At 56.6% G+C, this 23,993-nt stretch overlaps 3 protein-coding genes across 9 annotated transcripts in view; 1 reads left to right on the top strand and 2 right to left on the bottom strand.

The window, feature by feature from the left end:
- Positions 1–14,334, bottom strand: part of SYNGAP1 (synaptic Ras GTPase activating protein 1) — a 32,204-nt gene extending 17,870 nt beyond the window's left edge. Inside the window, 6 exon segments of the mRNA XM_045497910.1 lie at positions 1,301–1,422; positions 1,885–1,976; positions 8,264–8,369; positions 10,537–10,571; positions 10,574–10,657; positions 14,089–14,334. Coding sequence (XP_045353866.1) covers positions 1,301–1,422; positions 1,885–1,976; positions 8,264–8,369; positions 10,537–10,571; positions 10,574–10,657; positions 14,089–14,155 — 506 coding nt within the window. The 5' untranslated portion in view covers positions 14,156–14,334.
- A 1,957-nt stretch (positions 14,335–16,291) lies between these two features.
- On the top strand, positions 16,292–17,937 carry CUTA (cutA divalent cation tolerance homolog). 3 transcript variants are annotated; one of them, XM_045497922.1, is made up of 6 exons: positions 16,292–16,417; positions 16,816–17,024; positions 17,206–17,265; positions 17,382–17,427; positions 17,547–17,596; positions 17,718–17,937. In XM_045497922.1, exons 1-6 carry the CDS (start codon positions 16,352–16,354, stop codon positions 17,842–17,844), a joined length of 558 nt encoding a protein of 185 aa, XP_045353878.1. In that variant the 5' UTR covers positions 16,292–16,351; the 3' UTR covers positions 17,845–17,937. The 3 variants fall into 3 exon arrangements, with proteins under 3 accessions (XP_045353878.1, XP_045353879.1, XP_045353877.1); XM_045497923.1 differs by lacking the exon at positions 16,292–16,417 and adding an exon at positions 16,424–16,553; XM_045497921.1 differs by lacking the exon at positions 16,292–16,417 and adding an exon at positions 16,433–16,622.
- Positions 17,938–18,043: 106 nt separating this feature from the next.
- Positions 18,044–23,561, bottom strand: PHF1 (PHD finger protein 1). 5 transcript variants are annotated; one of them, XM_045497914.1, is made up of 15 exons: positions 22,993–23,523; positions 22,098–22,273; positions 21,924–22,005; positions 21,719–21,814; positions 21,201–21,301; positions 20,966–21,114; positions 20,682–20,777; positions 20,403–20,471; positions 20,143–20,266; positions 19,966–20,033; positions 19,696–19,800; positions 19,382–19,571; positions 19,199–19,293; positions 18,849–18,926; positions 18,044–18,687 (listed from the first exon to the last, which is right to left on the bottom strand). In XM_045497914.1, exons 2-15 carry the CDS (start codon positions 22,254–22,256, stop codon positions 18,399–18,401), a joined length of 1,701 nt encoding a protein of 566 aa, XP_045353870.1. In that variant the 5' UTR covers positions 22,257–22,273; positions 22,993–23,523; the 3' UTR covers positions 18,044–18,398. The 5 variants fall into 5 exon arrangements, with proteins under 5 accessions (XP_045353870.1, XP_045353869.1, XP_045353871.1 ...); XM_045497913.1 differs by having other exon boundaries at positions 18,849–18,929; positions 22,993–23,520; XM_045497915.1 differs by lacking the exon at positions 18,849–18,926 and having other exon boundaries at positions 22,993–23,561.
- Between the last annotated feature and the right edge of the window lie 432 nt (positions 23,562–23,993).

Raw genomic sequence — 23,993 nt, 5'->3', positions numbered from 1 at the left:
GGAGGGGAAATCACAAGCAATAGGAGAAAGCTGTGGGCAGAGAAGTGAGAAGGAAGAGATTGAAAATGGGGCCTGGGGAAGAGGAGGAGGTAGGGCAGGAGGGAGAAGGGGGAGGCCAAGCCACGTGCGGAAAGACCGGGGATGGAAGAAGATGAGGAGCAGCTGGGAAGACGGGCGTGGGAACAGAGGTGGGGGACAAGCAGGGACCACACCAGGGAGCAGAAGGTAAAGGGGACTGAGGGAATGGAGGACGTGGCACACAACACAGAGGGATGGGATAGTGAACGGCTGGGAGATGGCTAGGGGAGGAAGAGTGGAGAGCAGCGGGAAAGCGGGAGGGAGAGCTCGGGTGTGGGAGCCTCCATGAGGCTATTTATAGCAGCCCCGTCATCTTGGGCTCCTTTGCCGTCAGCGCGACGCTCCCCCGGCCCCCCGCCCCCGCGGCCAGGAATACCATGCCCTCACCCCCCCGCCAGGCCCAAATCCAGCTCTGGTGACATAGGAGGGGGGTAGGGGAAGGTGTGACTCACCTATCCCAACCTCCCTACCTGTCCAATCCTGGGGGCGGCCAGACATGGGGGGAAAGGGAGGACAGGGTTCTCCCTGGGGAGAGACTGGGTGAGGGGGAAACCCAAAGAGGGACCCCAAGAGGCAGACAACACAAGCAAATATCAGATCTCCTGCAACCCCAGTCTCAGAGACAGTGCCCCCTGGACTTCTCAGAGGGATTTCTGCCTCATACTTCATTCCACGATTAACCCTACAGCTTCCCCTCCCAGTTCTGTCAACCTGCATACCTGTGTAAGCCTCCCCTTTCTGTCAGGCTTTCTGCTGCCCTTCCCTCATCCATCAGTATCTGCCAGCCCCAGCCCCACTCCAACTGCTGCCATTCCCTCACACCCTTCTCCTAGATCACACTGCTCCCTCTCCTACCAACCCACCACCCCTTCCCTGGATTCCTTCAGTGTTTCCCAGGCTCCCAGGCTCCATTACTCCTCCTCTGTCCTGTACAGCTCCTTCAATCCGGGGATGGAGCCCATCCTTCTGGTGACCAGGAGAGTCCCTCCTTGGCCTCACCTTCATTCTCTTCCTGCCTCTCAGCTTGTCCTCTCCCTGCACCGTGCCTCTCTCCTGCTTCCTTCCTCTTCTCCATTCTGTCCCTTGTCCCATAACATCTCTCAACCAATTCACCAATCCACGGCCTTCATTCTCTGCACCTAGATAGCCTCCTTCCCTCCAATCTCACCCAAGAGTCCCCTATGCTGCATCCAGCTCATCCCGCCCACTCCAGCCCCTGTACCGGTCATGGTCAGCACTTCGGAAGCGAGGCAGGATCTGGCGAAAGCTGCTGGTCCGGTCAAGTTTGGGTTGTGACTTCGTGCGTTTGATGGAGCTTTTTAGCCTCCGGCTCAGGAAGCCTTGCTGGGGTGGGGGGGAAATGGGGAGAGGGGTGGATTGGGGCAGGGTCAGTTCTACCTACTCACCCCTCAGCTGGTAGAGTCCCTGGATGAAAGTGGGATGGGGGGGGGCGGTGAAAGGGAAGTCTCTAGAGATGAGGAAATGGAGATAAGAGCCCTGCTACCAATTTTTCTTCCCTTGCTCCCAACGGGTGCAAGCATACACACACACACACACACACACACACACACACACACACACACACACCAGCTTGGAGAAGGTGGGAGGGCTGGTCTGAGAAGCAGGGGGACAGAGCCAAGGAGGGGGAAACCAAAGAGGTGGGGAGAGGCGCGCGCATGAGTGAGTGTGCGCGCGCTTTCTCTCTCTCTCTCCCTCCTGCCCCCTTTCTCAGAATCCTGGGGCTCCAGCTGGGGCTAGAGAGGAGGGGACCCAGCTGAGCCACATCTGGCTGGTGCCTTCACTCACCGAGGGCCGGAAGGGCGCAGCGGGGGCGGCCTCCATGCTGTACTGCTTCCCCCCTGGGACGCTCTTCCTCCTCGAGCGACCCAAGTGGTATTCTGGAGGGGGATAAAGAGCCAGAAGGGAAGTTGGGGAGGGGTTGCTGTTAGCCCAGGTTTCCAACTCTGGCCCCAGCCCATTCGCCCACCTCCCTCTGCCCCTTAGCTCCAGCCTCACCTACCCCCCGGAAAGCAGCAGGAAGAGCAGCGGCGGCTGAGAGGCTGACGGCGGGAAGGAGGGGGTAAAGAACCCGAGCCGGAGCCCCCCGAGGGGGATGGGGTGGGAGGCCTTAGGCCCATGACTGGGACTGGCAGTCAGCAGAAGGGCATGGCTGAGAGGGTCAGTAAAACCCCAGTGATAAAAGGACACCAAAGATCCACAGAAGCTAGGTCCTTGGTGCCCACCCCCCCAGGAAGGGGCTAGCTGGGGGGGGCAGTTGGGTTAAAGGTCATTGCCCATAGGCAGGCTTTCCTCTCCCCTCAGCTGGGCACATTTTCCACCTGCCCCCCTCTCCTGGAACCCCTGTCTGTCTGGACAGCCAGGGCTGCCTCCCATGACCCCCTCCCTGGTCTGGAGGGGGAAGTCTTAGAAGCGACCTGTGAGGAGTGGCAGGGGAAGAAGCCTGGGGACAGAAAATTCAAGGAAGGGGCAGATGGGAGGGGGAGGGGAGAAGGGCAGGTTCCACGTGCACTGCAGTGGCAGGGACTCAGGAGGGAAGGGGGGTGGGGAAGAGGAAAAGAGAAGAATGCAGGGGAGTGGGCAGGCAGTGGGGAGGATGAGCAGTGGAGGTTCAGGGGACTCCCAAGTGAGGGTAGGGAGAAGAGGAGGAGGGGAAGAGAATGCGGATGAAGCTCGGACTGCCACGAGTCTAGAGGGGTGGCAGCTCAGAGGAAGGAAGCTGGGGCTCTGCTGCCAGGGAATTTAGAGGGGCCAAGGGGCTAGAGGAGAATGAAAGTGGGGGGATGCCAAGCTCCGGCTCCAGCTCCAGAATGGCTGCCCAGGCCTGGGCTCCCCCCTCAGCCCCACAGTCACCACTGCAGCCAATGGGGGGGCAGGTGCTGCATCAGGGGCGGGGCTATCATCTCCACGGCAACAAGAAGCTACAGGCTGGAGGGGGGGGGACCGGAAGAGCTGCCTGTTAACCCTCTAGGTTCCAGAACAAGGGAGGGCCACAGCTACATTTCACTGTCTGCTTCCAGAATTGCAAATCACCAGCAATCTACCCTAGAATCAGTCTTCAGTTTCCCTTTGCCTCCAAAGCCCAGGTGTTAGAAAGTCTGCCCACAAAAATGCGGACACCATGACACAGGAACCCTTGTCAGACCCTTGGGAACATGTGTGTAGAGAACAGAAACATACACTGAGCTGTGTGGGTACGTGTATATAACCACAATACAAAAAATAGGGATCTAGGTGCTTATGAGACATACACACAACTGTGAGCACAGGGGTGCCACAGATCCACGTTCTGAGACCTTGGGACCCACATACCCCACGGGATACATGCTTAGACATATGTGAACACTGCAACAGGGGAGTACACATTTGGACCCAGACACCCACATGACAGCTGCTGGTGTGGACCTGTGGCCCCAGTCCCTTGGGAATCATGTGGGCAGCACATTACAGAATTAGACATTTAACCCTAACACACACACACACACATACACACACACACACACACACACACAAGTCAGTTTAACCTCTAAGATACATGCTTGAGTATACCATGATCCCAACCACAGCAAGGTATCCTGGTACCCCAAAAGCAAAAACATCCTTCATTCACATGGGAAGTATGACCACATCCACTCTGTCTCAGGACAACCCCTTCTTCTCCCCCAGCCCTTCCCTGACTCCAACACAGGCATCAGTGATTGCTCTCACAATAAACAAAAACAAGGAGCAAACGCATTATTTATCCTTCTGAGGGCACACTCAACAATGCATCCAAGGGTATCTTTTTCCTAGTCTCTGCATTTCTCAGGTATGGCTGCCTCACTTCCATTCCAAGGAACCAAACTCAGCCACTACTTTCATATGCAGGCTCCTTTAATAAGGCACAAAGACTAACTTGAAATCCACTAAAATTTTGCTTTGGAACTAAAGAATTGACAGGCAGAGAACAAATTTGCTAATTGGTTCTCTTGGTTCTTGGAAGTAATATCACCTCATGCATATTATCAGGAGCTGAGATCTATGAACTCACACATAAGTCGCAGGTACGGGTAAACCACGTACGCATACGCTTACAAAGACTTTCACTACCGCAAGAAAGAAAACCACAAAGAAAAATGAAACAAAGTGACAGAAACACAGGACATTCTGCTATTAATGCTGCATGCAATGACATGTACAGGAAACACAGCACATACCCGTGTACACACACAGAGCAAACCTGGTAAGTGTACACTGCGATCCTGGGTCTCCAGGTCCCATCCCTGCACGATGTATACACGCATGCACACACATAACAGCCACCTACACACACCCGTAACACAGGCATTGTGCACACACCCACACATGTACACACCCTGTGTACACACACAATTGCACTCTCACACATACACAGCGAGGGCTTGGACTCCCGCCTCTCCAATCTCTCTAATCTTGCCATCACCCACAGAATCTCTCCCTGCCCTCCAATGTCCCACATCCCTAACCTTCCCTTTGGCCTTTCTTCCTTGTCCTACCCAGCTGGCAACTCTTGAGGGGAGCCAAGGAGAAAGGTTGCCAGAGCAGGATGAGGAACAGAGCTGGACAGAGCAGCAAAATGGGGGGCAAAACTGTGCAGGGGACAGGAAGCTCTAATGACAGCACCTGCAGTGACAGGCCTCACTGTGAGCCAGCCTCTATGCCTGAGTGGCCATCTCTCATCCAACCAAGCCTGATCCTATACAACCTACATGAACCGGTATCCTCTCTCTCATCTTGCCCCTTTCTTCTCTCAAGAGATAGCTTTACCAAAAGGCCTCTTTCCTCCTCCTGCCCCTCCTCCCCAGCTCCCAGACCCCTTCTCCCTCCATCCAGTTCCCCATCTTAAGCTTTCTTATCCTCTTTTCTCCTCAATCTGGCTCCAATATCTCCCACATTCCCTTTCTCCAGCCATTCTTTCCCTCTTAGCCAAGCCTCTCTCATTCCTCTTCACCTCCCTTCTCCCACTTTTCCACTTTCTCCCCACTCCTTTCTTTTTCAGCTTTTCAATCCCCACTCCCAGACACACCAGGGGCTCACACCTGCCTAGCTCAAAGGTGTTTCGTACATAGTAGGATGCCAAGAAGCCCACTCACACACACTCACTCCCTTCCCCCACTTGCACACCACCCACATCCAGACACACCCTGGACACCCGTGCTGGGATTGACACAGATACCCGGGCCAATGATGGAACACATGCAAAGACACACACCTGCCACCAGGGACAGGGAAAATCCTGCTCATGCAGCCACACATCCCTACACACAGGAGACTGACTGGAGGTGAGCCCCAGCCAGAGAGAGACATGCATGTTCAGGGTCGGAGGTGACATGTACCAGTATGACCAGTGGCCGGCCCAGCAGTCTCCTAGGCAGGAACCAGACAGAGGCACGATGAGACAGGACAAGCTTGCACACGGCTGGCTGCACATGTGTGCATGAGGAACTGGGCCCCGGGTACACATGGCATCGACACACAGGGGACACGAGCATGGACACGAACACATACACGGACACGCGGGCTGCCGTGTCCACCAAGGGGCTCCGAGATCACCCCGCACCGGCCTCCCCCGCGTGCTCGCGACCCTGGCCCCCCCGAGGCCGGTCCCCGACCCCCCACCTCCGCTGCCCCCCTCCAGTTACCATAACTCCCCCCACTCGGAAGATGCAGCGAGAACATGCGGAGGGAGCAGCTGCCGCCGCCGCCGCCGCCGCGGCTTCCCCACCCCCTCCCGCGCCCACGCACACGCGCGCCCCCGCCCCCACGCGCGCTCCTCGTCCGCCCGGCCCCGCCCTTACCTCGCACCGCCCCCTGGGGGGGGTCGGGGGTGTCCCCGGTGGGGGAGGGGCCCCGCCCCTGCGCGGGGGAGGGGCGGGGTGCGGCGGGAGAGGGGGCGGCGCGGCCCGGCTCGCGCCGCCCGGCGCGTTGGGGGCGGCGGCGGGGCCCGGGACGGCCGGGACGGCCGCGCGGTGACGGCCGCGGGAACGGCTCCCTCCGCCGCCGCTCCCGCCGCTGCCGCCGTTGCCCGGGCCCCGCCGCCGTTGCTAGGCGACCGCTGCTGCCGTGGCCGCCTCTGTCACGAGCCCCGTCGCCCGGAGACAGCGCGAGAGAGACGGGGGAGGGGGGCGAGGGGACCCCCAAAATCAACCGGGCCTCCCACCATCCCCTTCCGAGCAGGACCCCCCACCAAAATCGCGGAGGGAACGAGGGGCGGCGGCTCCACCCAGCAGAGGAGGAGCCCTGGATTCCAATGCCCCTCAAAGGTCCGGCGACCTCTCCTGGGCTCCAGCGTCCACAGCCTCAGCACACCCCTTCGCGGACCCAGGCCCCCAAGCCCCCCTAAAGATCCTTATGTCCCCTGCATATCCTCCATGTCCTTTACACATTCCATGTCCCCCTGAAAACCCCAAACGTTCATTCACCAGCTAGCAACTCTTTCACTAAACCCTCCCCCCCAACTATATATACTCCAGGACCCTCTTCCAACCCCTACTGAACCCCCAACACAACAACTTCCACATACCATCCCCAACTCCAAACACACACGGTGCCCCCACCCAAAACACACAGGAGACCCACACCAGAGACCCCAGACCCTGAGGACTCAGGATAAGGAGAAAGATGGGGATTATGTGGGCAGAGATTATCAAACACGAGACATATGATAAACATGCTCCATGAGCATGTGACCATTCTGGCCTAGACACACAGGTATGCACATGTGCACACACAAATCTTTCCCAGACATGGACATGACTCACACACACACACACACACACACACACACACACACACACACACAGATGTGACAGACATCACACATATTCTCTGTACACACCACCACCACCACCACCACCACCACCACCACCACCACCACCTGGCTTTGCCTCACAAAAATGTGCTATCCACACACCCCCATGGTCATAGGTTTCCATGACAATGACACACATCCCTGCCCACCCACCCACCCAGGGCCCCAAAGCTGGCCCCCAAGGGCAGTGAGACCTGGGCCTATCAGAAGAGGGCTAAAAGGATGCCAAAGGATGGAGACAGGCCACTCAATCTCTTTGAGCAAGAGAAACTGGGAGTCTGGATCCCTGAGGGGAGGAGTTGCTGGTGGAAGAAAGGGGTCACCAGGGGGTTTGGAGGGGATGGAGGAACTGGATCCCTAGGTCCTGGAAGGGGAATGCAGTGATAGGGGGCAGTGAAATGGGGGTTTTTGGGGGCTGAGGACGTCTCTCTGCACCTTGGCTGCAGATCTCTGTTCTCTGCCTTCATCTACCCTCACTGTTCCCATGGAAACCTTTTAAGCGAACTTCTCAGGAAGACAAAAATCTTTTTTTAAATGACTAAAGAGGGGGGTGGAGGGGGGGCAGAAAGAGGGAGGGAGGGGAAGAGACAGATGGAGAGAGGGAGAGAGTTGGAGAGACAGACTGAGCAGATAGCTCTACAGACAGACAGAAAGATGATGGGGGTCTGATGAAGTTCCACTGGGAGCAGAGGGGAGCGACAGAGGAATCAAGAGGGGTGCAGAAAATAATGAGAAATCAGGGAGGAAAGAGAAAGGGGGCGACAGAATTGCAGAAAATAGCAGCAGTTGAAGAGAAGAGAAAAAGGGGGGGGGGGGGGGAGAAAAGAGGAAGGGCCCACAGGCCCGAAGGTCTGGGAGAGGAATCAGGACCGTGGGGGTGGGGCAGAGGTCTGGGGGAAGGGCAGGAACTAGGTCATTCTCTCCACGATCTCAGACCAAGGGCTGGGAGGGGCAGGGGCCGAAACGCTCGGACAGGAAGCTAAAGATCTAAGGAGACTATTTTTACAAGCATCAGGAAAACAGGCAAACTTCGCTGCTGGAGAGGAAAAAGGGAGCGAAACAGAGCAAAGACCACTGGGGCCTCTCACCCACAGCCCCAGTCCCGCTCCAGATCCCAGAGGAGGGCGCCTTCTCCTTCCAGGCTCCCACTCGCAGGATGAGAGACTTTGTCTCCTCCTCCTCCTCCTCCTCCTCCTCCTCCTCCTCCTCCTCCTCCTCCTCCCACCCCCTGACAGCTCCCTCATTTCCCGGACTCCCCCCCCTCCCCGGCAGCCCGGTCCACCTTCAGCCCTCTCCCCGCGACTGTCCGGGGCACGAGAGCCTGCTCGGCCGCCGTACCATGCTCGCCGTGGGGCCGCCCCTCCACCGGCACGGAGACCGTGCGTCTCAGCAGTTTGTTGCGACTGGACTCGCTCCTCCGGTCCCGGATCAGAAGGGGGTGTATCTAGGGGATGCGGGGGTGTGTCAGACCTCACTGGCCCAAGCCGTCCCTCTTCTTGCCCCCCCCCCGCCCCCACCACCGAGGAAGAATGAACCTCCCTCTCCATCGGGCCTGCCCACCTTCAGCCCCTGCTCCCGCACACTCTTGAAGTGTCTCGGGATGAGTCGATTGCTCTTTCCCCTCTCTCTCCAAGTGTCTCTCTCTCTCGTTCCCTCCCGTCCCATCCTCCTCTTCCCTCCCTCCATTTCTTTTGAAACACCCTCCGGGAAATTCTCCCAAACCCGACTCAGTTCTTCCCGCAACTCCGCAGGAGTCTGCTACTCTCTTAATCCCCTTTCCCCTTGACCTTCAGTTCCTCCATTCTCCCCGCTTTCCTCCCAACCTCCCACCTCCCTCACCACCTTCCCTCCCTCCGTGCCTGTCACGGGGGTAGCAGAAGCTGCATTTATAATCAGGATCTACAGCTTGTCTCCCTCCCACGGCCGGGCTTTCGGCCAGACTGGGACCCAACCTCCCCACACCCCCCAAAGGGCCTGGTCACCTCCCCACACCCTTCATCTCCTTCCCTCGCCCCCCCCCCCCCCCCCCCCACTCAACCTCTCTCACATCCCTCTTCTCTTGAGCCATTCCCACTCCCTGAGCCTCATCCCCAGCTCCAATCCTCCAATCTCCTCTACCCTACAAGAACCACCCCACCTCGCTAGTCCCTAGCCCCAGGTCCACAACCCATCCACTTCAGCCCCTGTGGCCCTAAACTCTGCTTACCTACCCATCCCATCCCATCCCCCACCCTCCCTACTCCAGACTCTGGCCACTTGTAGTGCCCCTCAGCTTGCTGGCCACCGGTTCCCCCCACCACCTGGGCTCATCTCTACCATTCCACCATTACCCCATCCATTGCTCTCCCTCTTCATCCTCCCAACAGTCCCCACTCTCATTGGTTCCTGTTTCCCCAATTCATCCTGCAGGCCACAACCTTTGGTCAAGACCCATGACCACTAGTGAATCACTCAAATGCCCCCCAATGCCTAAAACTTGGACTCCCTAACCACCTCGTCCTTTAAAGCCACCATGTCCCCTGTGACCTGGAAGTTCTAGCTGGCCATCTTTCCACACTCTCACTTGCCCCTCAGGTCCCTCAGAACCCTGATTAACCCCAACTCCAATTCTAGCCCTGCCTCACCACACCCTCCCCAACAGCACTGGGAGCACATCTCTCACCACGAATCTTCGGAGGCTACCTATCACTCTCTAAAGCTGCCCTCCCAGATCACCGCCACTCCCTGGATCACACCTCTGGGCATCCATATCTGCATCCTGTTTTCTCTGATGGGTCCCCCACTGCTGCTTCAGTGACTGGTGGGAACCCATACTCCCCTGCCTCTAATGGCCCTGCGTGGCCCCCACCTCCCACACTTTGACTAGTCCCTGCCCCTCTCCTACTCCTACTCCTTTAGAAAATGTCCTCTACTCCTAGTTCCCCTCCTCCCCCTGGCTTCCCCTCCCTTATATTCTTTTCCTGATTGATGTCTCTGGTGAAAGCCCTCCCAGTCTTTCTAAACCCTGACTGCAGGCACCTTCCCAATATTCACCGCCATCCACACCAACATCCAATGACTTCTGTCATCTCTCCCAGTACCTCCCAGCACCCCCACCCCCACCCCCCACCGCCCAGTTTCCCTCAATTCCCTCTCCCAACATGATAAGGGCAGGACTGGGAGTGGTGAATGATGGGTCTTGCTGAGGTAGGGGTGGGGAGAAGAGGAGAGGGTTCTCAAGGATCACTTTGGAGGTGATCCCTCCAAAGCAATACCCATTTTGCCACCCCTTCTCCAAACACTTCAGTTTCCCTTTCCCATCCTAACCTATCCCACAGTATGGTCAGGGTGACAACAGGAGCCACCCCCAAATCTTCAGAACCACATCTCCTTCCCAACCCTGCATATGGCCCTGAAAGATCCCCTGGCCAAGGGGAGAGAAGGCCTGTACTTTTGCACATCCCAATCCAAATCTCAGTGGCCACCCTCCCCAGGCCGCTTGCAAATGTTTCTCTCTTTTTTGCTTTCTCTGTGCCTGTCATCCCTCCGCTAATGAGGATTCTCCTTCTTATTCTCTCCACATTCTCCCATGCTACCCAGAGGTCTTTTCCCAACCTTCCCACTCCGCTCACCTCGTCCTCATCCAGCATGAGAAGCTGGTTCCCGAGATGATGCAGAACCGTGGGTTCCAACCAGGACGATCATATGGGGAATGAACGTATTGGGTTCGGTGCATAGGGGGTCCCCGTACATCTGGGGGACAGAGACACACAGAAACAGTAAGGGAGGCTCTATGCGTTTAGGAGACAGAGGCCCAAAATGGCAAGAGAGAGAGTCCACAAAGTGGGAGAATGACACCCCACCCGCCTTGAGATCACAGATAGAGGGTAGGCACATAGTAACTTTAAAGGAACAGAAGATAAGCCTGTATATCTGGGGGGAAAGAGGGGAGGGGAAATCACATCACAGGGGGCTCCGTAGACTTAAGAAATCCGGGGGGGGGGGGTTCAGGGAGGGGAAGCATATCATGACAGAGAGGGTACAAGTTTAGAGGCAGAGAAAGTGACCGTGCTTTCCATCCACATCAAAATATATATATAAAAAGATGGAAGGAACAGCAAAACTGGCAGAAGGAAGGCACACAGAGATGGTGGTGGTGGGTGACTGGGAAGAGGGAGGGCATCCAGAAGATGAGGACTTGGAGGGAAGGTGGCTCACCCATCTGTAAGACAGTGAGAGGAGGGCTGCACGGCTGTGGGAAAGAAGGATGGGGGTGGGGTGGGTAGGAACATTTGGGTCATGAAATTCTGATAGCTAAGCATCTGGAAAAGAGAGGAAGTGAGGGAGCTTACCTGTTCACAGAATCAGAGACAGGAGAGGGCCTCTCCTCCTGTCTCTCCTCTATTCTCAGCTCCCTCCTCCTCTAGCCCAACCCCGCTCAACCTCTGGGGAAAGTTCTGGTTCTTCTGGTGGTAGGGGGAGGATAGGTCTTGTCAACATCTGGCTATGGAGGGGCTGGAGAGTGAGGAGGTAGGAGACATGCCTTTGTTTGAATGAACAGAGACTGAATTGATCTCTTCTCCCACTCCATGCCCAGAGATTAAAGATTCAGTACTGCCCCTTCTCTTCACCTAGTCTCCACGGACAGGACGGAAGCCAACTCCACAGGTTAGGAACCTCTCCAAGGCACAGTGAGGAGCTTGAGGAAGAAAGAGGGGAAGGAAGGATGGAAGGTCTGGGCCTGTGACAGAGAGGGGGCCTCCAAAGTGCAAGCTGAGGATGGGGACAAACTTCTGAAAAAGAACACTAGACCAAGCATTGCCCATGCTCGGAGATGCCCCCAGGGGGCATCTTACCCAGTTTAGCTGTTCTTTCCATTCCCCCATCCCTGCAAACTGTGTCTCCTTTAAATCCCAATGCCACACACCATCACAGGGACACAAGGGAACAGACCCTATGGAAGTAAGAATCAAATTGGTGACATCAAAGTGATAGAAAATAGGTTTAAGGTATCACAGTGTGAAACAATTTAGAGGAAGAAAAAAAAATCAAATCCTGTCACCTTTACAGGATAACTAATCATGGATATATTGCAGGAAAAGAACTGTTCTTTAAGCTCCCTCCTAAATGAGTACCCCGGGGCGCCTGGCTGGCTCAGTCAGTAGAGAATGTGACTCTTGATCTCAGGGTCATGAGTTCCATCCCCATGTTGGGAGTGGAGCCTACTTTAAAATAAAATAAAATCTAACTGAATACCCCTGAGCAGGAAAGTTTTGAAAAATCTAGCCCCTTTCTGTCGATATGCATGTTCTTCAAATGGACGTAACCTTCACATCAGAGTCAGAGATGAACCCCTAGAATACATATATTTAGAAACCCCAGTACTTCCAGACTTTCACTATCTCCATGCCACCTCAGAGATTCTCTCCAATACCCTCTTAGATACAGACATCACCAGTCCCTAGGCTCTGAGACTGCACACACTGCAGGCAACATGCCCACCGCACTCAGACTCTGAGGGCTCCCAGAAGAGAAGTCTGTTGATACATATAACCATTCTGGGAGGGGCTGGTTCTGGCTGTAGCCACAGGAAGGCAGGCTAGAGTTTAGGGGACACTTTCCCCCTGGGAGCAGGGAAGGTTGCAGGGAACTTAGCTTAGGAGTGACTCTGGAAACACACACCCCACACACACATATTGTCTGGACTTAAGTAAGGATGATTCTGGGAGGCAGATGCAAGAGACAGACCAACACAGCTGAGAAAAGGGAAAAAATTTTACTAGGATAAGAAATCCCACAGGGCTTAGATGGGGATGTCTCATAGGCCCTGTTCCAACCATCAAAACCTACATCTTTGCACCCCAAATCTCCAACGCCCCGGGAAGTAGAGGAGACAAGAAGAGAGGAACGGGTGGTAAGAGCGAAGTAAGGTATTAGTGGAAAGTAGGTAGGCACAGACTTGCAGTGATAAGATGGGGAATGGGGTAGGGATAGAGGATGGACTGGGGGACAAATCACAGGGATGGAGCTAAGTGAAAAGGAGGCAGAAATGAGAGTCAATCCCTAGAGACAAGGGAATATACCAGAAGAGCCCAGTCGGACATGGGGCAGAGGAAATGAGTTGCACCTAACAGGGGTACTAAGACAATGGGGTCATGAAGGAGAGGTAGAGAGGTGGCAGAGATATAAGGGAGCTACCAGATAGAAGGGAGGGGAGAGGGAATGGGCCAGAGAAGGGACTGAGATAGGGGAAGAACAGAAGGGGGACTCATATAAGGAACGGACACCATATGGGGGGAAAGATATAGGTGATGGACACCAGAGGAGGGAGGGGGAATGGAAATAAGGATTGGAGGTGGGGGAGGGGGGTAAAAGTGGTGAAGTGAAGGGGGCGGATAGGACCCCAGGGGGTACATTTCTCTGGTCAAAGGCCTTAGTGATGGTCAGAGTCTGGGGCAGGGTCCTAACCTGCCCTCTACTCCCAGCGCTCAATCTTACTTCTATTGCCCCCTCCCCCCCTCAATAAACACACACATAATTTGGCCCTCCCCCTGCCCTGGTCTCTCCTCCCCCAGCCCATTCCCTCTCTCCTCTCTTCCCTCCATCTGGACCCTCCATTCCCCCACCCCCCACTGCCTCCCTCTCTCTCCATCTGGCCCCTTCTTCTCTCCCTCCATCCTCCTCTCTTTTTCAACCCCCTACCATTCTCTGAGCCCCTCCACCATATACTACCCCCCCATCTTCTTGGCCTCTCTTTCCATCCCTGTGTTTTCATTTCCCCCTTCCGGCCCCTCTCCTAAGACTCTGTCCTTCTATTTCCTTAATATCTTCCTCATCTCTCAGCTCCCACCTCCAAATTATTTCTGCAGGTCTCCCCCCAACCCTAGCCTTCTATATTCCCACCCTTTCTGGCAATCTCTTTTCCCCTTCATCATTTTCCCTTCAGCCCCATTCAAAGCCTGTTTCCTGGCCCCTCCGGCCCTTATCTACCCCTATCTTCTGGCCTCCCAATCCTCCTTCCCCATTGCTCCCATCCCTGCCTTCCCGGTCCTCCTCTCTCTCCCTCCATTTCAGCTGCTCCCCTCCCTGGCCCCGGCTCTGCACAACCCCCCCCCCCCCGCCCCTGCCCCTCCCCCTCTTGCCCCCCCCCCCAACTGGCCCTCCCCCTCCCCTCACCACCGTACCTCTGAAGGGGGCATAGGACATCGCGGGGATGCTCCCCCGATGGATGGAGGCGCGAGACCTGCTCATCAGGCCTGGGGGGGAGGGGGCGGGGGGACGGGGGAGAAAGAGAAGAGAGAAAGAGGGGGAGAGAGAGGGGGAGAAGGAGGAGGAGGTGGAGGAGGAGGAGGAGGAGAGAGGAGGAGAGAGGAGCAGAGAGGAGCGGAGAGGAGGAGAGAGGAGGAGGAGGAGGAGAATAGGAGCCAACGGCAGCAGCGGCAGCCGGGAGGGAGAGAGAGAGAGAGAGAGAGAGAGGGGGGCGGGGGAGTGAGCGAGAGAGGAGAGAGCAGGAGGAGGAGGAGAGAGAGACTCTGCAGCCCCCACCCCTACCCAGTGAGAACCAGAGAGAGAGACCCCTGCCTCAAAAACATAGTAGACGGAGTGCAGTTCTAAAGATGCATACCTCAGATCCTGAGACTGACAGACCCCAGACCCACAGAGAAATATACCTTGCCACCCCCAGGGGGGGCGGTTAATTTTAAACCCAAAATCTAGAGGGAAAGATACCCCAATCTCAGGGCACAAAACAGATCCTGGACTCCCCTCCCCATTGAGAGAAGGGTCAGAGATCAAAATATCAATGTCCAGCTTCAAAAAGGTTCTGCACAGCCACAGAAATCTTAAGACTCCAGAATCAGATGGTGATTTCAGGAACCAAGATCAGAGACCTAGAGTCAAAGAAAAAGATGAGATCCAGATTCAGAAAAAATCCAGACCTCGAATTAGGTCTTAGAGAACTCAGATCCAAAGACACCAGACCCCAGACTTAAATCTCAGAGAAAAGAAACTGCAGACTCAGAGACTGATAATTCAGGAGACCAAGAAACTCCAGACCTGAGGGTTGAGGATGGGCAGAAGGGAAAAGAGAGAAGAAGAGGAGAAAGAGACACTCAGGTAGCTCAGAGATGTAGAATGCAGAGACCCCAAACTCATAAAGAGCTTGAAAGACCTTGGAGAGAGAGTGATCTCAGTCCCAGAAGCACAGAAATTCCCAAAACAAAAAGGAATCTCGGTCCCAAGAAAGATCCCACTGCAAATACTGAAAGGCCCTACAGAGATCCAGCTCAGAAACAAACTCCAAATCCAAAGACAGATCTCAGGGAGACGTCATCCCCAGAGACGCAGGTAGGACAGAACTCTGATAAACGCCCAGTGACACCCACCCAGCAGACCCAGAGACCCCAGATCTTGAAAGGAGGAGAAATACTGGGTAGGGGGAGTGGCAAGAGCCTTTTCTCTGCTGCCTCCTCCCACCTCTCTCTCCTCTCATTGGCCCCTCTCTCCATTTTTGGGTCACTGGATGTGCTTGGGCCCCAGGGAAGTTATGTAGGACAGGTCCAGGCTCCTGGGGGATGGGTTAAGGCAAGGAGACCCAAGACTCAGAGGTGTTATAAGTCCTGAAGAGTTCAATAGAAGAGGGGTGAGGGACAAAAGGACCATCACTACGTCTTGGTGTCCTCCATATCCCCAACCTGCTGCCCTCGTCTCTTCCCCACCCCCACCCCATTCACCAGTCTGTCTCCAGCTGTAGGGTTTCAGTTAAGAAGGCTGAATTGCCCTCAGCCCCATTTTCATCACCCTCTATCCCATTCACAGGGTTTCACTCTGTCCTTTTAAAAAAGCATCTTGCCCCACCTAGCCATCGTCTTGCCATGCACATCCCTGCCTAATCACTTTCCCCTGCCCAGGGACAGCTGGCTTCTCAGATTATCCCTGTTCATTACCCAACCTAGACATATGTCAGTCCTAACCAAAGAGGCAGGGGGCGCTCTCTTTACCCCTGAGATTCGAGCTTCTCAGACCCTCCCACTCCTTAAGGCCTCGGGAACAGTCTAACGGCTGTAACTGGGCACATTCTGGCGTTTAAAGATGATTCCACACTCCACAACCTGACGCATCGAATTGGCGGGGTCTCCAGCCCCCCTTTCCTAGCGCCAGCACTCTCATCACGTGGCGTGCGGGGCTGGCCAGCGATTGGCCTCTTCGCGTCGCTCATTGAGATACAGCCGCCTGAGGGAGACAGGCCCCCTCACGTGACAGTGGAACGACGCTGCGGCTCCCCTCAGCCTGCAATTGGCTGTTTTCCGGTTTACACGGAAACGAGAGCGCCATTTCCGCGCACGTCTGCAGATCCGGCTGTCGATTGGCCCAATTCCCTTTCGCTCCTCCTCCTTCAGGAGGAGGGGCAAACTGGGCCACGTGAGGGCCAGGATTGGCTGGCTCTGGATGTTCGGTCCGGCTTCCGCTGTGGTCGCGTGGTGTGCTTTTTCTTATCACGTGACTGCTGCCCAGGTAAGAAGAGGCCGCTCTTCCTGGGTTTGGGGTCGTTTCTCGGAGTTACGTGTGATTTTTGACATTCAGCCCTCCTCTACCAGCAATAGGCTGCATGAGTTGGGGGCGGGCTTCCGCAATCCTGTTCGGCGCAGGGGTGAGTGACCGGCCCCGCCCCTTCCGGTCCTCGCAGCCTCTACCACCACCCGCTCCCCAAATCCTAGAGGTTGGCTTCTGAGGAGGGAGTGGAAACCGAGTCTGCCTTAATTGCTCAAGTTTCTCTCCCAGCTTCAGGGACCTTTTCCTTCGGGGTGCAGAAGAGGGGAAGGGCAGAGCTTGTCTATCCAAGCGAAGGGTTCCCGAGATGCAGTTTCCTCGGGTAGTTGTGGAGTGACACCGAATTCATTTCGTGCTCTCAGGCCTCTCTGCTTCTGTCGCTTCTTTGGATGCCGGCGCTGCTGCCTGTGGCCTCTCGCCTTCTCTTGCTACCCCGAGCTCTGCTGACCATGGCTTCCGGAAGCCCCCCGTCCCAGCCCTCGCCGGCCTCGAGCTCAGGCTATGTTCCCGGCTCAGTCTCTGCAGCCTTTGTCACCTGCCCCAACGAGAGGGTCGCCAAGGAGATCGCCAGGTGGGAACCTTAGCGTGGAGCCAGGAAGGAGGATCGTGAGGGGAGAGAGTTGGAGGTGGCAGAGAAGTGCACTCCTGCAGCTTCCTGCCTGATCTCCCGCTTTGGAACCCTGTCCTTTAGCTGCCAGTGCAAAAATCCGGGTCATGGGGCATTCTGAATGGGGCTTTCTCTTCACCTTCAGGGCTGTGGTGGAGAAGCGCCTGGCAGCCTGCGTTAACCTCATCCCTCAGATTACATCCATGTGAGTCATAGGCTTTGTGGGGGGAGTGGGGGGGTTAACCTGACTCTAGGAGCTGACTGGGCCTTTCCTTGAGGGCAGTCTTTGCTCCCTTAACACTCTCTCCCTGACCTTTTCAGCTATGAATGGAAAGGAGAGCTTGAGGAGGACAATGAAGTGCTGATGGTGAGAAACTGTTTCCCCATCCAGCGAAACCCTTTTGAAACCCTTTTGACTCCTATCCGTCAAGAGATCCTGAAATCAACCCCACCCCTGATTCAATCATGCTTGTCTTTGCTTCTTAGATGATTAAAACCCGAAGTTCCTTGGTTCCAGCTTTGACAGATTATGTTCGGTGAGAACGCTGACGTGGGGTGAGGACGTGGGGTGGGACTTGCTGGGCAGTCCGAGGGAGTGGGCTCCTTTAGGTAAATCTTTGAGTGATTCCTCCCCCCCCGCCCCCACCATTTTTTCAGTTCCGTGCACCCTTACGAAGTAGCCGAGGTGATCGCATTGCCTGTGGAGCAGGGGAACTCCCCATATTTGCATTGGGTGCGCCAGGTTACAGAGTCAGTTGCCGATTCCAGCACAGTCCTACCATGATGAGCCCGGTTCCTGCCATGTTCCCCTTGTATATTTCAATGCCCTTTGACTTACAGTGATAACTGGGCCCCTAATAAATCCTGTCTGTGGTTCTCTCTGCCTTTTGCCTCTTTTCTTGTCACATATGTGAATTTGGGAAGATTAGAAGTGCTTCTGTTTCCTGTGTTCTCATCTTCCAGAATGACCCAGGGCTGCTAGATTTGTTTATTTACCTTTATTTCAATCATACAGAGTCTGGGATCCTTTATCATCCCCCACCCCCCTGCCCTCAGTCTCAGTCCCCAGGGGTTAAATAATTTTAAAAAATATTTAAAAAGCTGTAACAAAATAACATCAAAGGAAATGGGAAGAGGGATGGGGGAAGGGTCAGGAATCACGAAGGGAGCAGAGAAGAGACAGCCTCTCCCCCAATCCCCCCACCTGGATTCCAGCCTGGGCAGTAGAGAGAACTACCCCCTACCTCCCCAGGTACATCCCAGCTGTAGGTGAGGTCAGAGGTCAGGGTATGAAAGTGCCGGTGTGTGTGAATGGGGAGGTGGGCAGAGGCAGGCTGTTCAGAAGATGCCCCCACCTCCCCACTCAACCAGGTACTGCACAGAACCATCAGGCCGTACTCTCCGAGCAAGGACCCGGACAGGGTCCCCTCGGGACAGGTAGCCAACCCCACCTCGGACTCCTCCCCCAGTCCCAGGAGACAAACTACGGCACAGGGGAGAAGCGGGTGCTGAGCGTCTAGGAAGACCTGGGGAGGGGGCTGGGACTGAGGAAGATGAGGCAGTCATCGAGTGGGGGGCACTTTTAGGGATGTCTGTGGGGAAACCAATGTGAAGTTCCAGGGGTGACCTAGGGAGAGAAGGCAATTGTGAGTCCAGATGCAGATAAGGACTGACTGAAAATGGAGCTCACATGTGGATCAGAGGAACGAAGCAATCAAGTTAGAGACTGAGGAACTTAGGAACATACAGGTGAAGAGGGGTGGCACAGGCAAAGGGGTAGAATCTCACCTGTCTGGGGGTTCACCATCCCCAGAGGTCCCTGCGGTGCTGGCAGAGGGGTGGAAGGAAGCGAACATCCGGATGGGACTGCTGGGGTTGGGGAGGGGGAAAGTCAGGACCTGAAGCAGGGGAATAGGACCCTCTCCCACTGAGGAGGGCAGAGCGCAAACATTAGCCCCAAGGAATCCCCATCCCCAGAGTACTAGGGATCAGACATTGGTTCTAGAAGTCTCTCTAAGACAAGAAGGGGGGAGCCATGGGGGAGAAATAATTCTGGGTAAGAAAGTTCAGAGGATGTGGATAATTGGAGAAGAGACTCCAAGGGTGCATATCTGGTTGGAGGGTGAAGGAGCACTGACCTGGGCAGGCAGCGGGCGTCTGTGGGCCGGAAGTTGTAGCCGCTGCTGCCCTGGTAACTCTGGTTAGGGCTGGGGGTTGGTGGAGACACTGAGGCCTAGAAGAAGGAGCAAAGGACTGAGAGATAATCCTTGATTCCTTCCCACACCACCGTTTGCTCCGTGGGGATCCCCCTGCCCCTGTACCTGCAGTGCCCTCTGCAGACGAGCCCGCTCCCTTTGCTCCTGGGGCTCGGGCTGATTGCGCACTGCTGAGGGTGGCCCCAGCTCCTCCATTTTCCCCTTCTGCCTCCTCCTCAGGGGCTCTGGCTCCGGCCTCCGGCGCTTCCCCAGGGGACGTGAGACCCCTCCCCCAGGGCCCTGCCCTGAAGGGAAGCTGTAAGAGGCCTCCTTATCCCCCCAGCCCCCTCCCGGACACCCCAAAGACCTCCCCATCTCCATACATATACCACCCCCTACTGATACCCTGAGAATTTCCCCATCCTCCCTGGACCAGTGACCTGGTGGGGGCTCCATCTCCAGTAAGGGGCTCTACGGGGGGAGGGATCCGAGCATGAAGACCAAACAAACATTTCCTCTTCTTAATCTCCCTCCCTGAAATGAAACTGGGGTGAGGAGACAAATGATACAGGGTCAGTGCAGTAAAAAAGAGCCCTTCTTATGCTGTCACTTTTCAGGGATGATCTTCCAGGGGGGTGGCAGCCCCTTCCCTCCCAGGATTCCATATCCATATCTGCATCTCATTCTGAGCCTGTCTCCATCCAACTCACCGGTCCTTGTGGCTGTTGAGAGCAGAGAGGAGTTTGGAAGAACGTTCTCCCTTGGGGGTATCTGAGAGCTGGGGGAGGGGAGGGAAAATGGGGTCAGGGGAGCAGTGGTGCTTCTCTTCCCCCTTTCTTTATACTTCCTTGTTCCACCCTCACCGCCGAAGCCTCACTACCCCTTACCTCCCCGAGGAGCAAACTGTCCCAATTCTCAGAGGTGAACGGGAGGATCTCACGGTCAAAATCAAAGTATTTTTTCTTACAGCAAACGCTGAGGTGATAGAGGACAAGATGGGCCACATCCACCCTGAAGAAATACTGGGTTGTCAAGGTTGTGGAAGCATTAAAAGAGCCTAGAGAATCCCGAGCTGGGAGGTTGGGGTGTGCAGGATAAAATCCTGGGGGTGCGGAGAGAAGTTACACTGGTCCCCAAACCAGCTCACCAGCGAAGCTGTAGCCTCCTGACCTTCTCAGGGCCCCCCCGACACACACAGCATTCAAACTCATAGAACCTGGAAGTGGGCAAGAAGGAGAGAACACACCTTATGCAAGAAAACAATACCTACCACACTATAGAGGACTCACGAGCAAGGATGGGGCACGCAGGGAAGGGAAGCTTCAGAGCTTGGGAAGAGGACAGATCTGAGACAGCATGGCAGGGCGCCAAGAGGGTGGAGCAGACTGAGAGGGCTCCCCGTGGCGCCCGGCTGCCCCAGTCTCACCTGTCCCCATAGAGGAGGGGCTTGCTCAGACACTGGGTGCAGGCTTCATGGAACCACTGCAGGCAGCTCCGGCACTGCAGCATTTTCAGGTTCCACCTGCGGGGGAGCACAGGCCTAGTGACCTCCAGACACTGCCCCCACCTCCACTGCCCCGGACCCTACTCACCACCTCCCCCTGCCCTCTTCAGCATTCGCATCACTCTGTTCTTTCTCCTTCATTCCCCGAAGTCCGCCTCCCCCCTACTCTATCACTCATTCCTTACCTCCCCCCCCTCATTACTCACTCCCCAGGACCACCACAGTAACAGTAGCTCTGCTGCCGGTTGCTCAGATGTCCAGCGTCCCAGTCGAGCCCCTTCAGTCCATATGGCAGTGACAGCTTCATGCCCAGCATGGCCCGGGCGTAAGGGCCCTTCTTCAGTGCACCCCCCCTCTGCAGAGAGGGAGTGGACAGGCCGCCTCAGAGGGGTGGTGGGGACAAGCTGTGGGTAGGGGGTTCCCACAGGAAAGCACCTTTACCTTGGTGGCGATGGCGAAGACACACTGGCGGCAGACCCAGGATGGGCCCTCTCCCTCTCCAGGGGCTGGAGCTCTGGGAACGTGGCAGTCCTGGTGATAAGCTGAATAATGATAATATTGAGGGTAGACCAACCACTTATGGCATTGCATACCTGGGTGGGCTAGATACTGGGATAGGAAGAGTCTCAGCCACCTCATTTCATTTTTCGCCACGATCCTGCTGCGGTGAGTGAGTTACTCTTATTTTACAGATGAGGGAACCAGGCTCCTAGAGGTTTGGGGATTTGCCCCAAATCTTATGATTAGACAAGGGTGTATTTGAAGCACCCACTGTCTACAAAGCTCACGCCTCCCCCCTCCATGGCTTTCTCCCTGTGCTGGAAGGGAATGAGGTTACAGGGTTGAGGACACTGCCCAGAGCAGTGGCTTGGGGACTCAGCCAGGACAATGGCATAAGGACCATGGTGGAGGGAAGGTTCAGAGGCAAGCTAGACCATTCAGATGTCCCGCCCTCTCACCGTGGCGACACTTCTCACAGCTGACCAGCCGGTTCCCAGGGACCACAGTCTCAGAGCGACAGACACAGCAGAGGAGTTCCTCCCCAGGGAGGGCAGCTGTGAGGAAACACAGTGTTGCAGGGCCTGTCCTCAAGCCCCTTTCCATCCCCCAAGCCAAGTTTCTATTTTCCATGGCATGCACACACTTGGGTCCCCACGGTCTCACCGGGGCTAATGTCTTTCCATAGAACCAGAAACTGGGAATCGTCCTCAAACTGGACCAGACACACCTCCCGAGCACTGTCCACCTGGAATGGATGAGCACAGGGGATGAAACAGGAATCAGAACTACATAAGGGGAATGGAGGAAAGGCGCTAGGTCAGAAATCAAAGGTCTTACCTTCTTGATGGTCCCCAAGTATAGCAGCCCATCCGTCCATCTGGCCAAAACATCTTGACCCTCCCAAAGTCGAGGCCTGGGGCCTGAAGTGGGAGCAGGGGAGGCTGGGTCCCAAAGTGGGGGGGCACCAGAGCGGCTCAGCCGGGGGGGCTGTGCCATTGCATCCTGGGGGGGGCCTAGCCAGAAGTGGGATAGGAGAAGGTTATGAATGTTGAGAAACTGTCCCTAGTTTTCTTTGCCTCAAGGACTCAAGCTGCTGTGCCCCCAGACTCCAAATCTGAAGCACCTGGATAGGAAACCACACAGCCCCCCTCCCAAGCTTCTTGACTCCAGCTCTTCCAACTCTGGTGCCTGGCTCTCCTCTCCCTAACTACCCCCACCTCCCAACCTAGTTCTCTAGCTTCCCAGCTTCCAGAGCTCCCCTGGGATACTATATCCTGGCCTTGAGATTTTAGGAGAAACGATGATCAAAGAAGCAAAGGTTACCATTCAGTTTCTACTATCACCTTCTCCTGTTAGAGGTATCATAATTGGGGTGCTCTGCTACCCAGAGATGTGTTTTGGGACCTTTTCTGGAGATGTTTTCCAGAATAGGAACGGCTGCCTCCCTGGGCCCGCGTGTCTCATTCAGAACAATCAACCTGATGCCAGGTTATGTCAGGTCACCCTCAAATACGGGGCTCCCTGCCCCCGGGTTAGATAACTTCCCTGAGTGCCCCGGGAGGGGGGCGTGTCCCAGTCCCGGTCTCTACTCCCCATGACGGCGAGTCCGAGAGGGGACTTGAGTCGGCCCAGCCCGAACCGATGCCTAGGCGGCGAGGCTCTCCCGCCCGCGCCCTGCGCGCCGACCCCCGGCTCCCTGCCCCCCCACGGGCGCCTCCCGCCGCCTCCTTACCAGTGACAGCTGGGGCCGCCGGGAGCCGGGCAGAGGCAGACGTGGGAGACCGAGGCGAACCCCCCGCGCGGGGAGGGCACGTCTGGGCGTCGGAGGGCGGGCAGGCAAGGGCCGGGGGGTCCCCAGGCCCAGCCCCTCCGTCCCGGCAGCTCTGGGGCGTATGACGCAGCAGCCAAAGCAGCGGCAGCGGCAGGAGGAGGCGGCGGGGGAAAGGAGGGGAGGGGAGGGGAGGGACAAACCGGCTCGGGGGGAGGGTGGTGGGAGGGGAGGACTAGGGGGAAGGAGGAGCCGGTGGGGGGGGCGGGCACCACCTCACCCCACCTCCCTCACCTCCAACGGGCCTGGAGGCCGCCGAGCGAGCTGTGCCCTCTCCACAGCTGGGGCGGGTGGAAAGTCAAGACCAGGAGGGAGAGGGAATCCCCACAGCCCCTTCCTCGGAGGGAGACCCGCCTTCGGGGCAGGAGGGAATCCCCCCCTCCCGGCAGCCGGCCTCCAGACTGGCCCCCGCCCCAGCCACATCCGTTAACTGCCCCCCCAACCTCCATGGTCACTCCAAGTCCCGCCTCCCGGCCCCAGTTCACGACCCCGCCCTCCATTCACCCTTCCCGTCGCCCCCGCCACGCCCTCCTCCCTCGAGTGCCCCGCCCTCCTCCCGCCTTTGCCCCCGGCCCCGCCCTCCCCGTGGCAAATTCCCCCCCCAACGCCGCCGCGCTTCTGCGCACGCGTGACCCCTCCCGCGCGCGGCACCTGGGAGGATTGGACCCCTCCTCTATGGGGCGGCGGCCGTTACCGGTTGGCGCGAGCTAGTCAGCGGGCGTGCGTCCCGCCCAGCGCTTCTAGGGCGGGTGCTCAGACCAGGAGAGCTAGTAGCGAGGCAGTGACGCCGCCGAGAGCCAGCCAATGGGCAGCGGGCGGGCCGACCCTGGCGGTTCGAACGCCAAGGCAGGGAAAGGGCGGGAGGGGAGAGCCAGCAGTTTGTGGGAGGGCGCGCCAGCCCCGCC

This window comes from Leopardus geoffroyi, chromosome B2 (assembly GCF_018350155.1).
Source record: "Leopardus geoffroyi isolate Oge1 chromosome B2, O.geoffroyi_Oge1_pat1.0, whole genome shotgun sequence".
Taxonomy (NCBI): domain Eukaryota; kingdom Metazoa; phylum Chordata; class Mammalia; order Carnivora; family Felidae; genus Leopardus; species Leopardus geoffroyi.
The sequence above is the reverse complement of the archived record's forward strand: the minus strand, read 5'-3'. Positions and strand labels throughout refer to the sequence as shown.

Coding starts and splice junctions, on each gene's coding strand:
- CUTA (XM_045497921.1), top strand. CDS start 16,512: ATGAGTTGGGGGCGGGCTTCCGCAATCCTGTTCGGCGCAGGGGTGAGT. Junction 16,623..16,815: donor CCGCTCCCCAAATCCTAGAG/GTTGGCTTCTGA, acceptor TCGTGCTCTCAG/GCCTCTCTGCTTCTGTCGCT. Junction 17,597..17,717: donor GCTTTGACAGATTATGTTCG/GTGAGAACGCTG, acceptor CCATTTTTTCAG/TTCCGTGCACCCTTACGAAG.
- PHF1 (XM_045497913.1), bottom strand. CDS start 22,256: ATGGCACAGCCCCCCCGGCTGAGCCGCTCTGGTGCCCCCCCACTTTGG. Junction 20,267..20,402: donor AGGAGGCTACAGCTTCGCTG/GTGAGCTGGTTT, acceptor GTATTTCTTCAG/GGTGGATGTGGCCCATCTTG. Junction 20,034..20,142: donor ACAGTTTGCTCCTCGGGGAG/GTAAGGGGTAGT, acceptor CCCCTCCCCCAG/CTCTCAGATACCCCCAAGGG.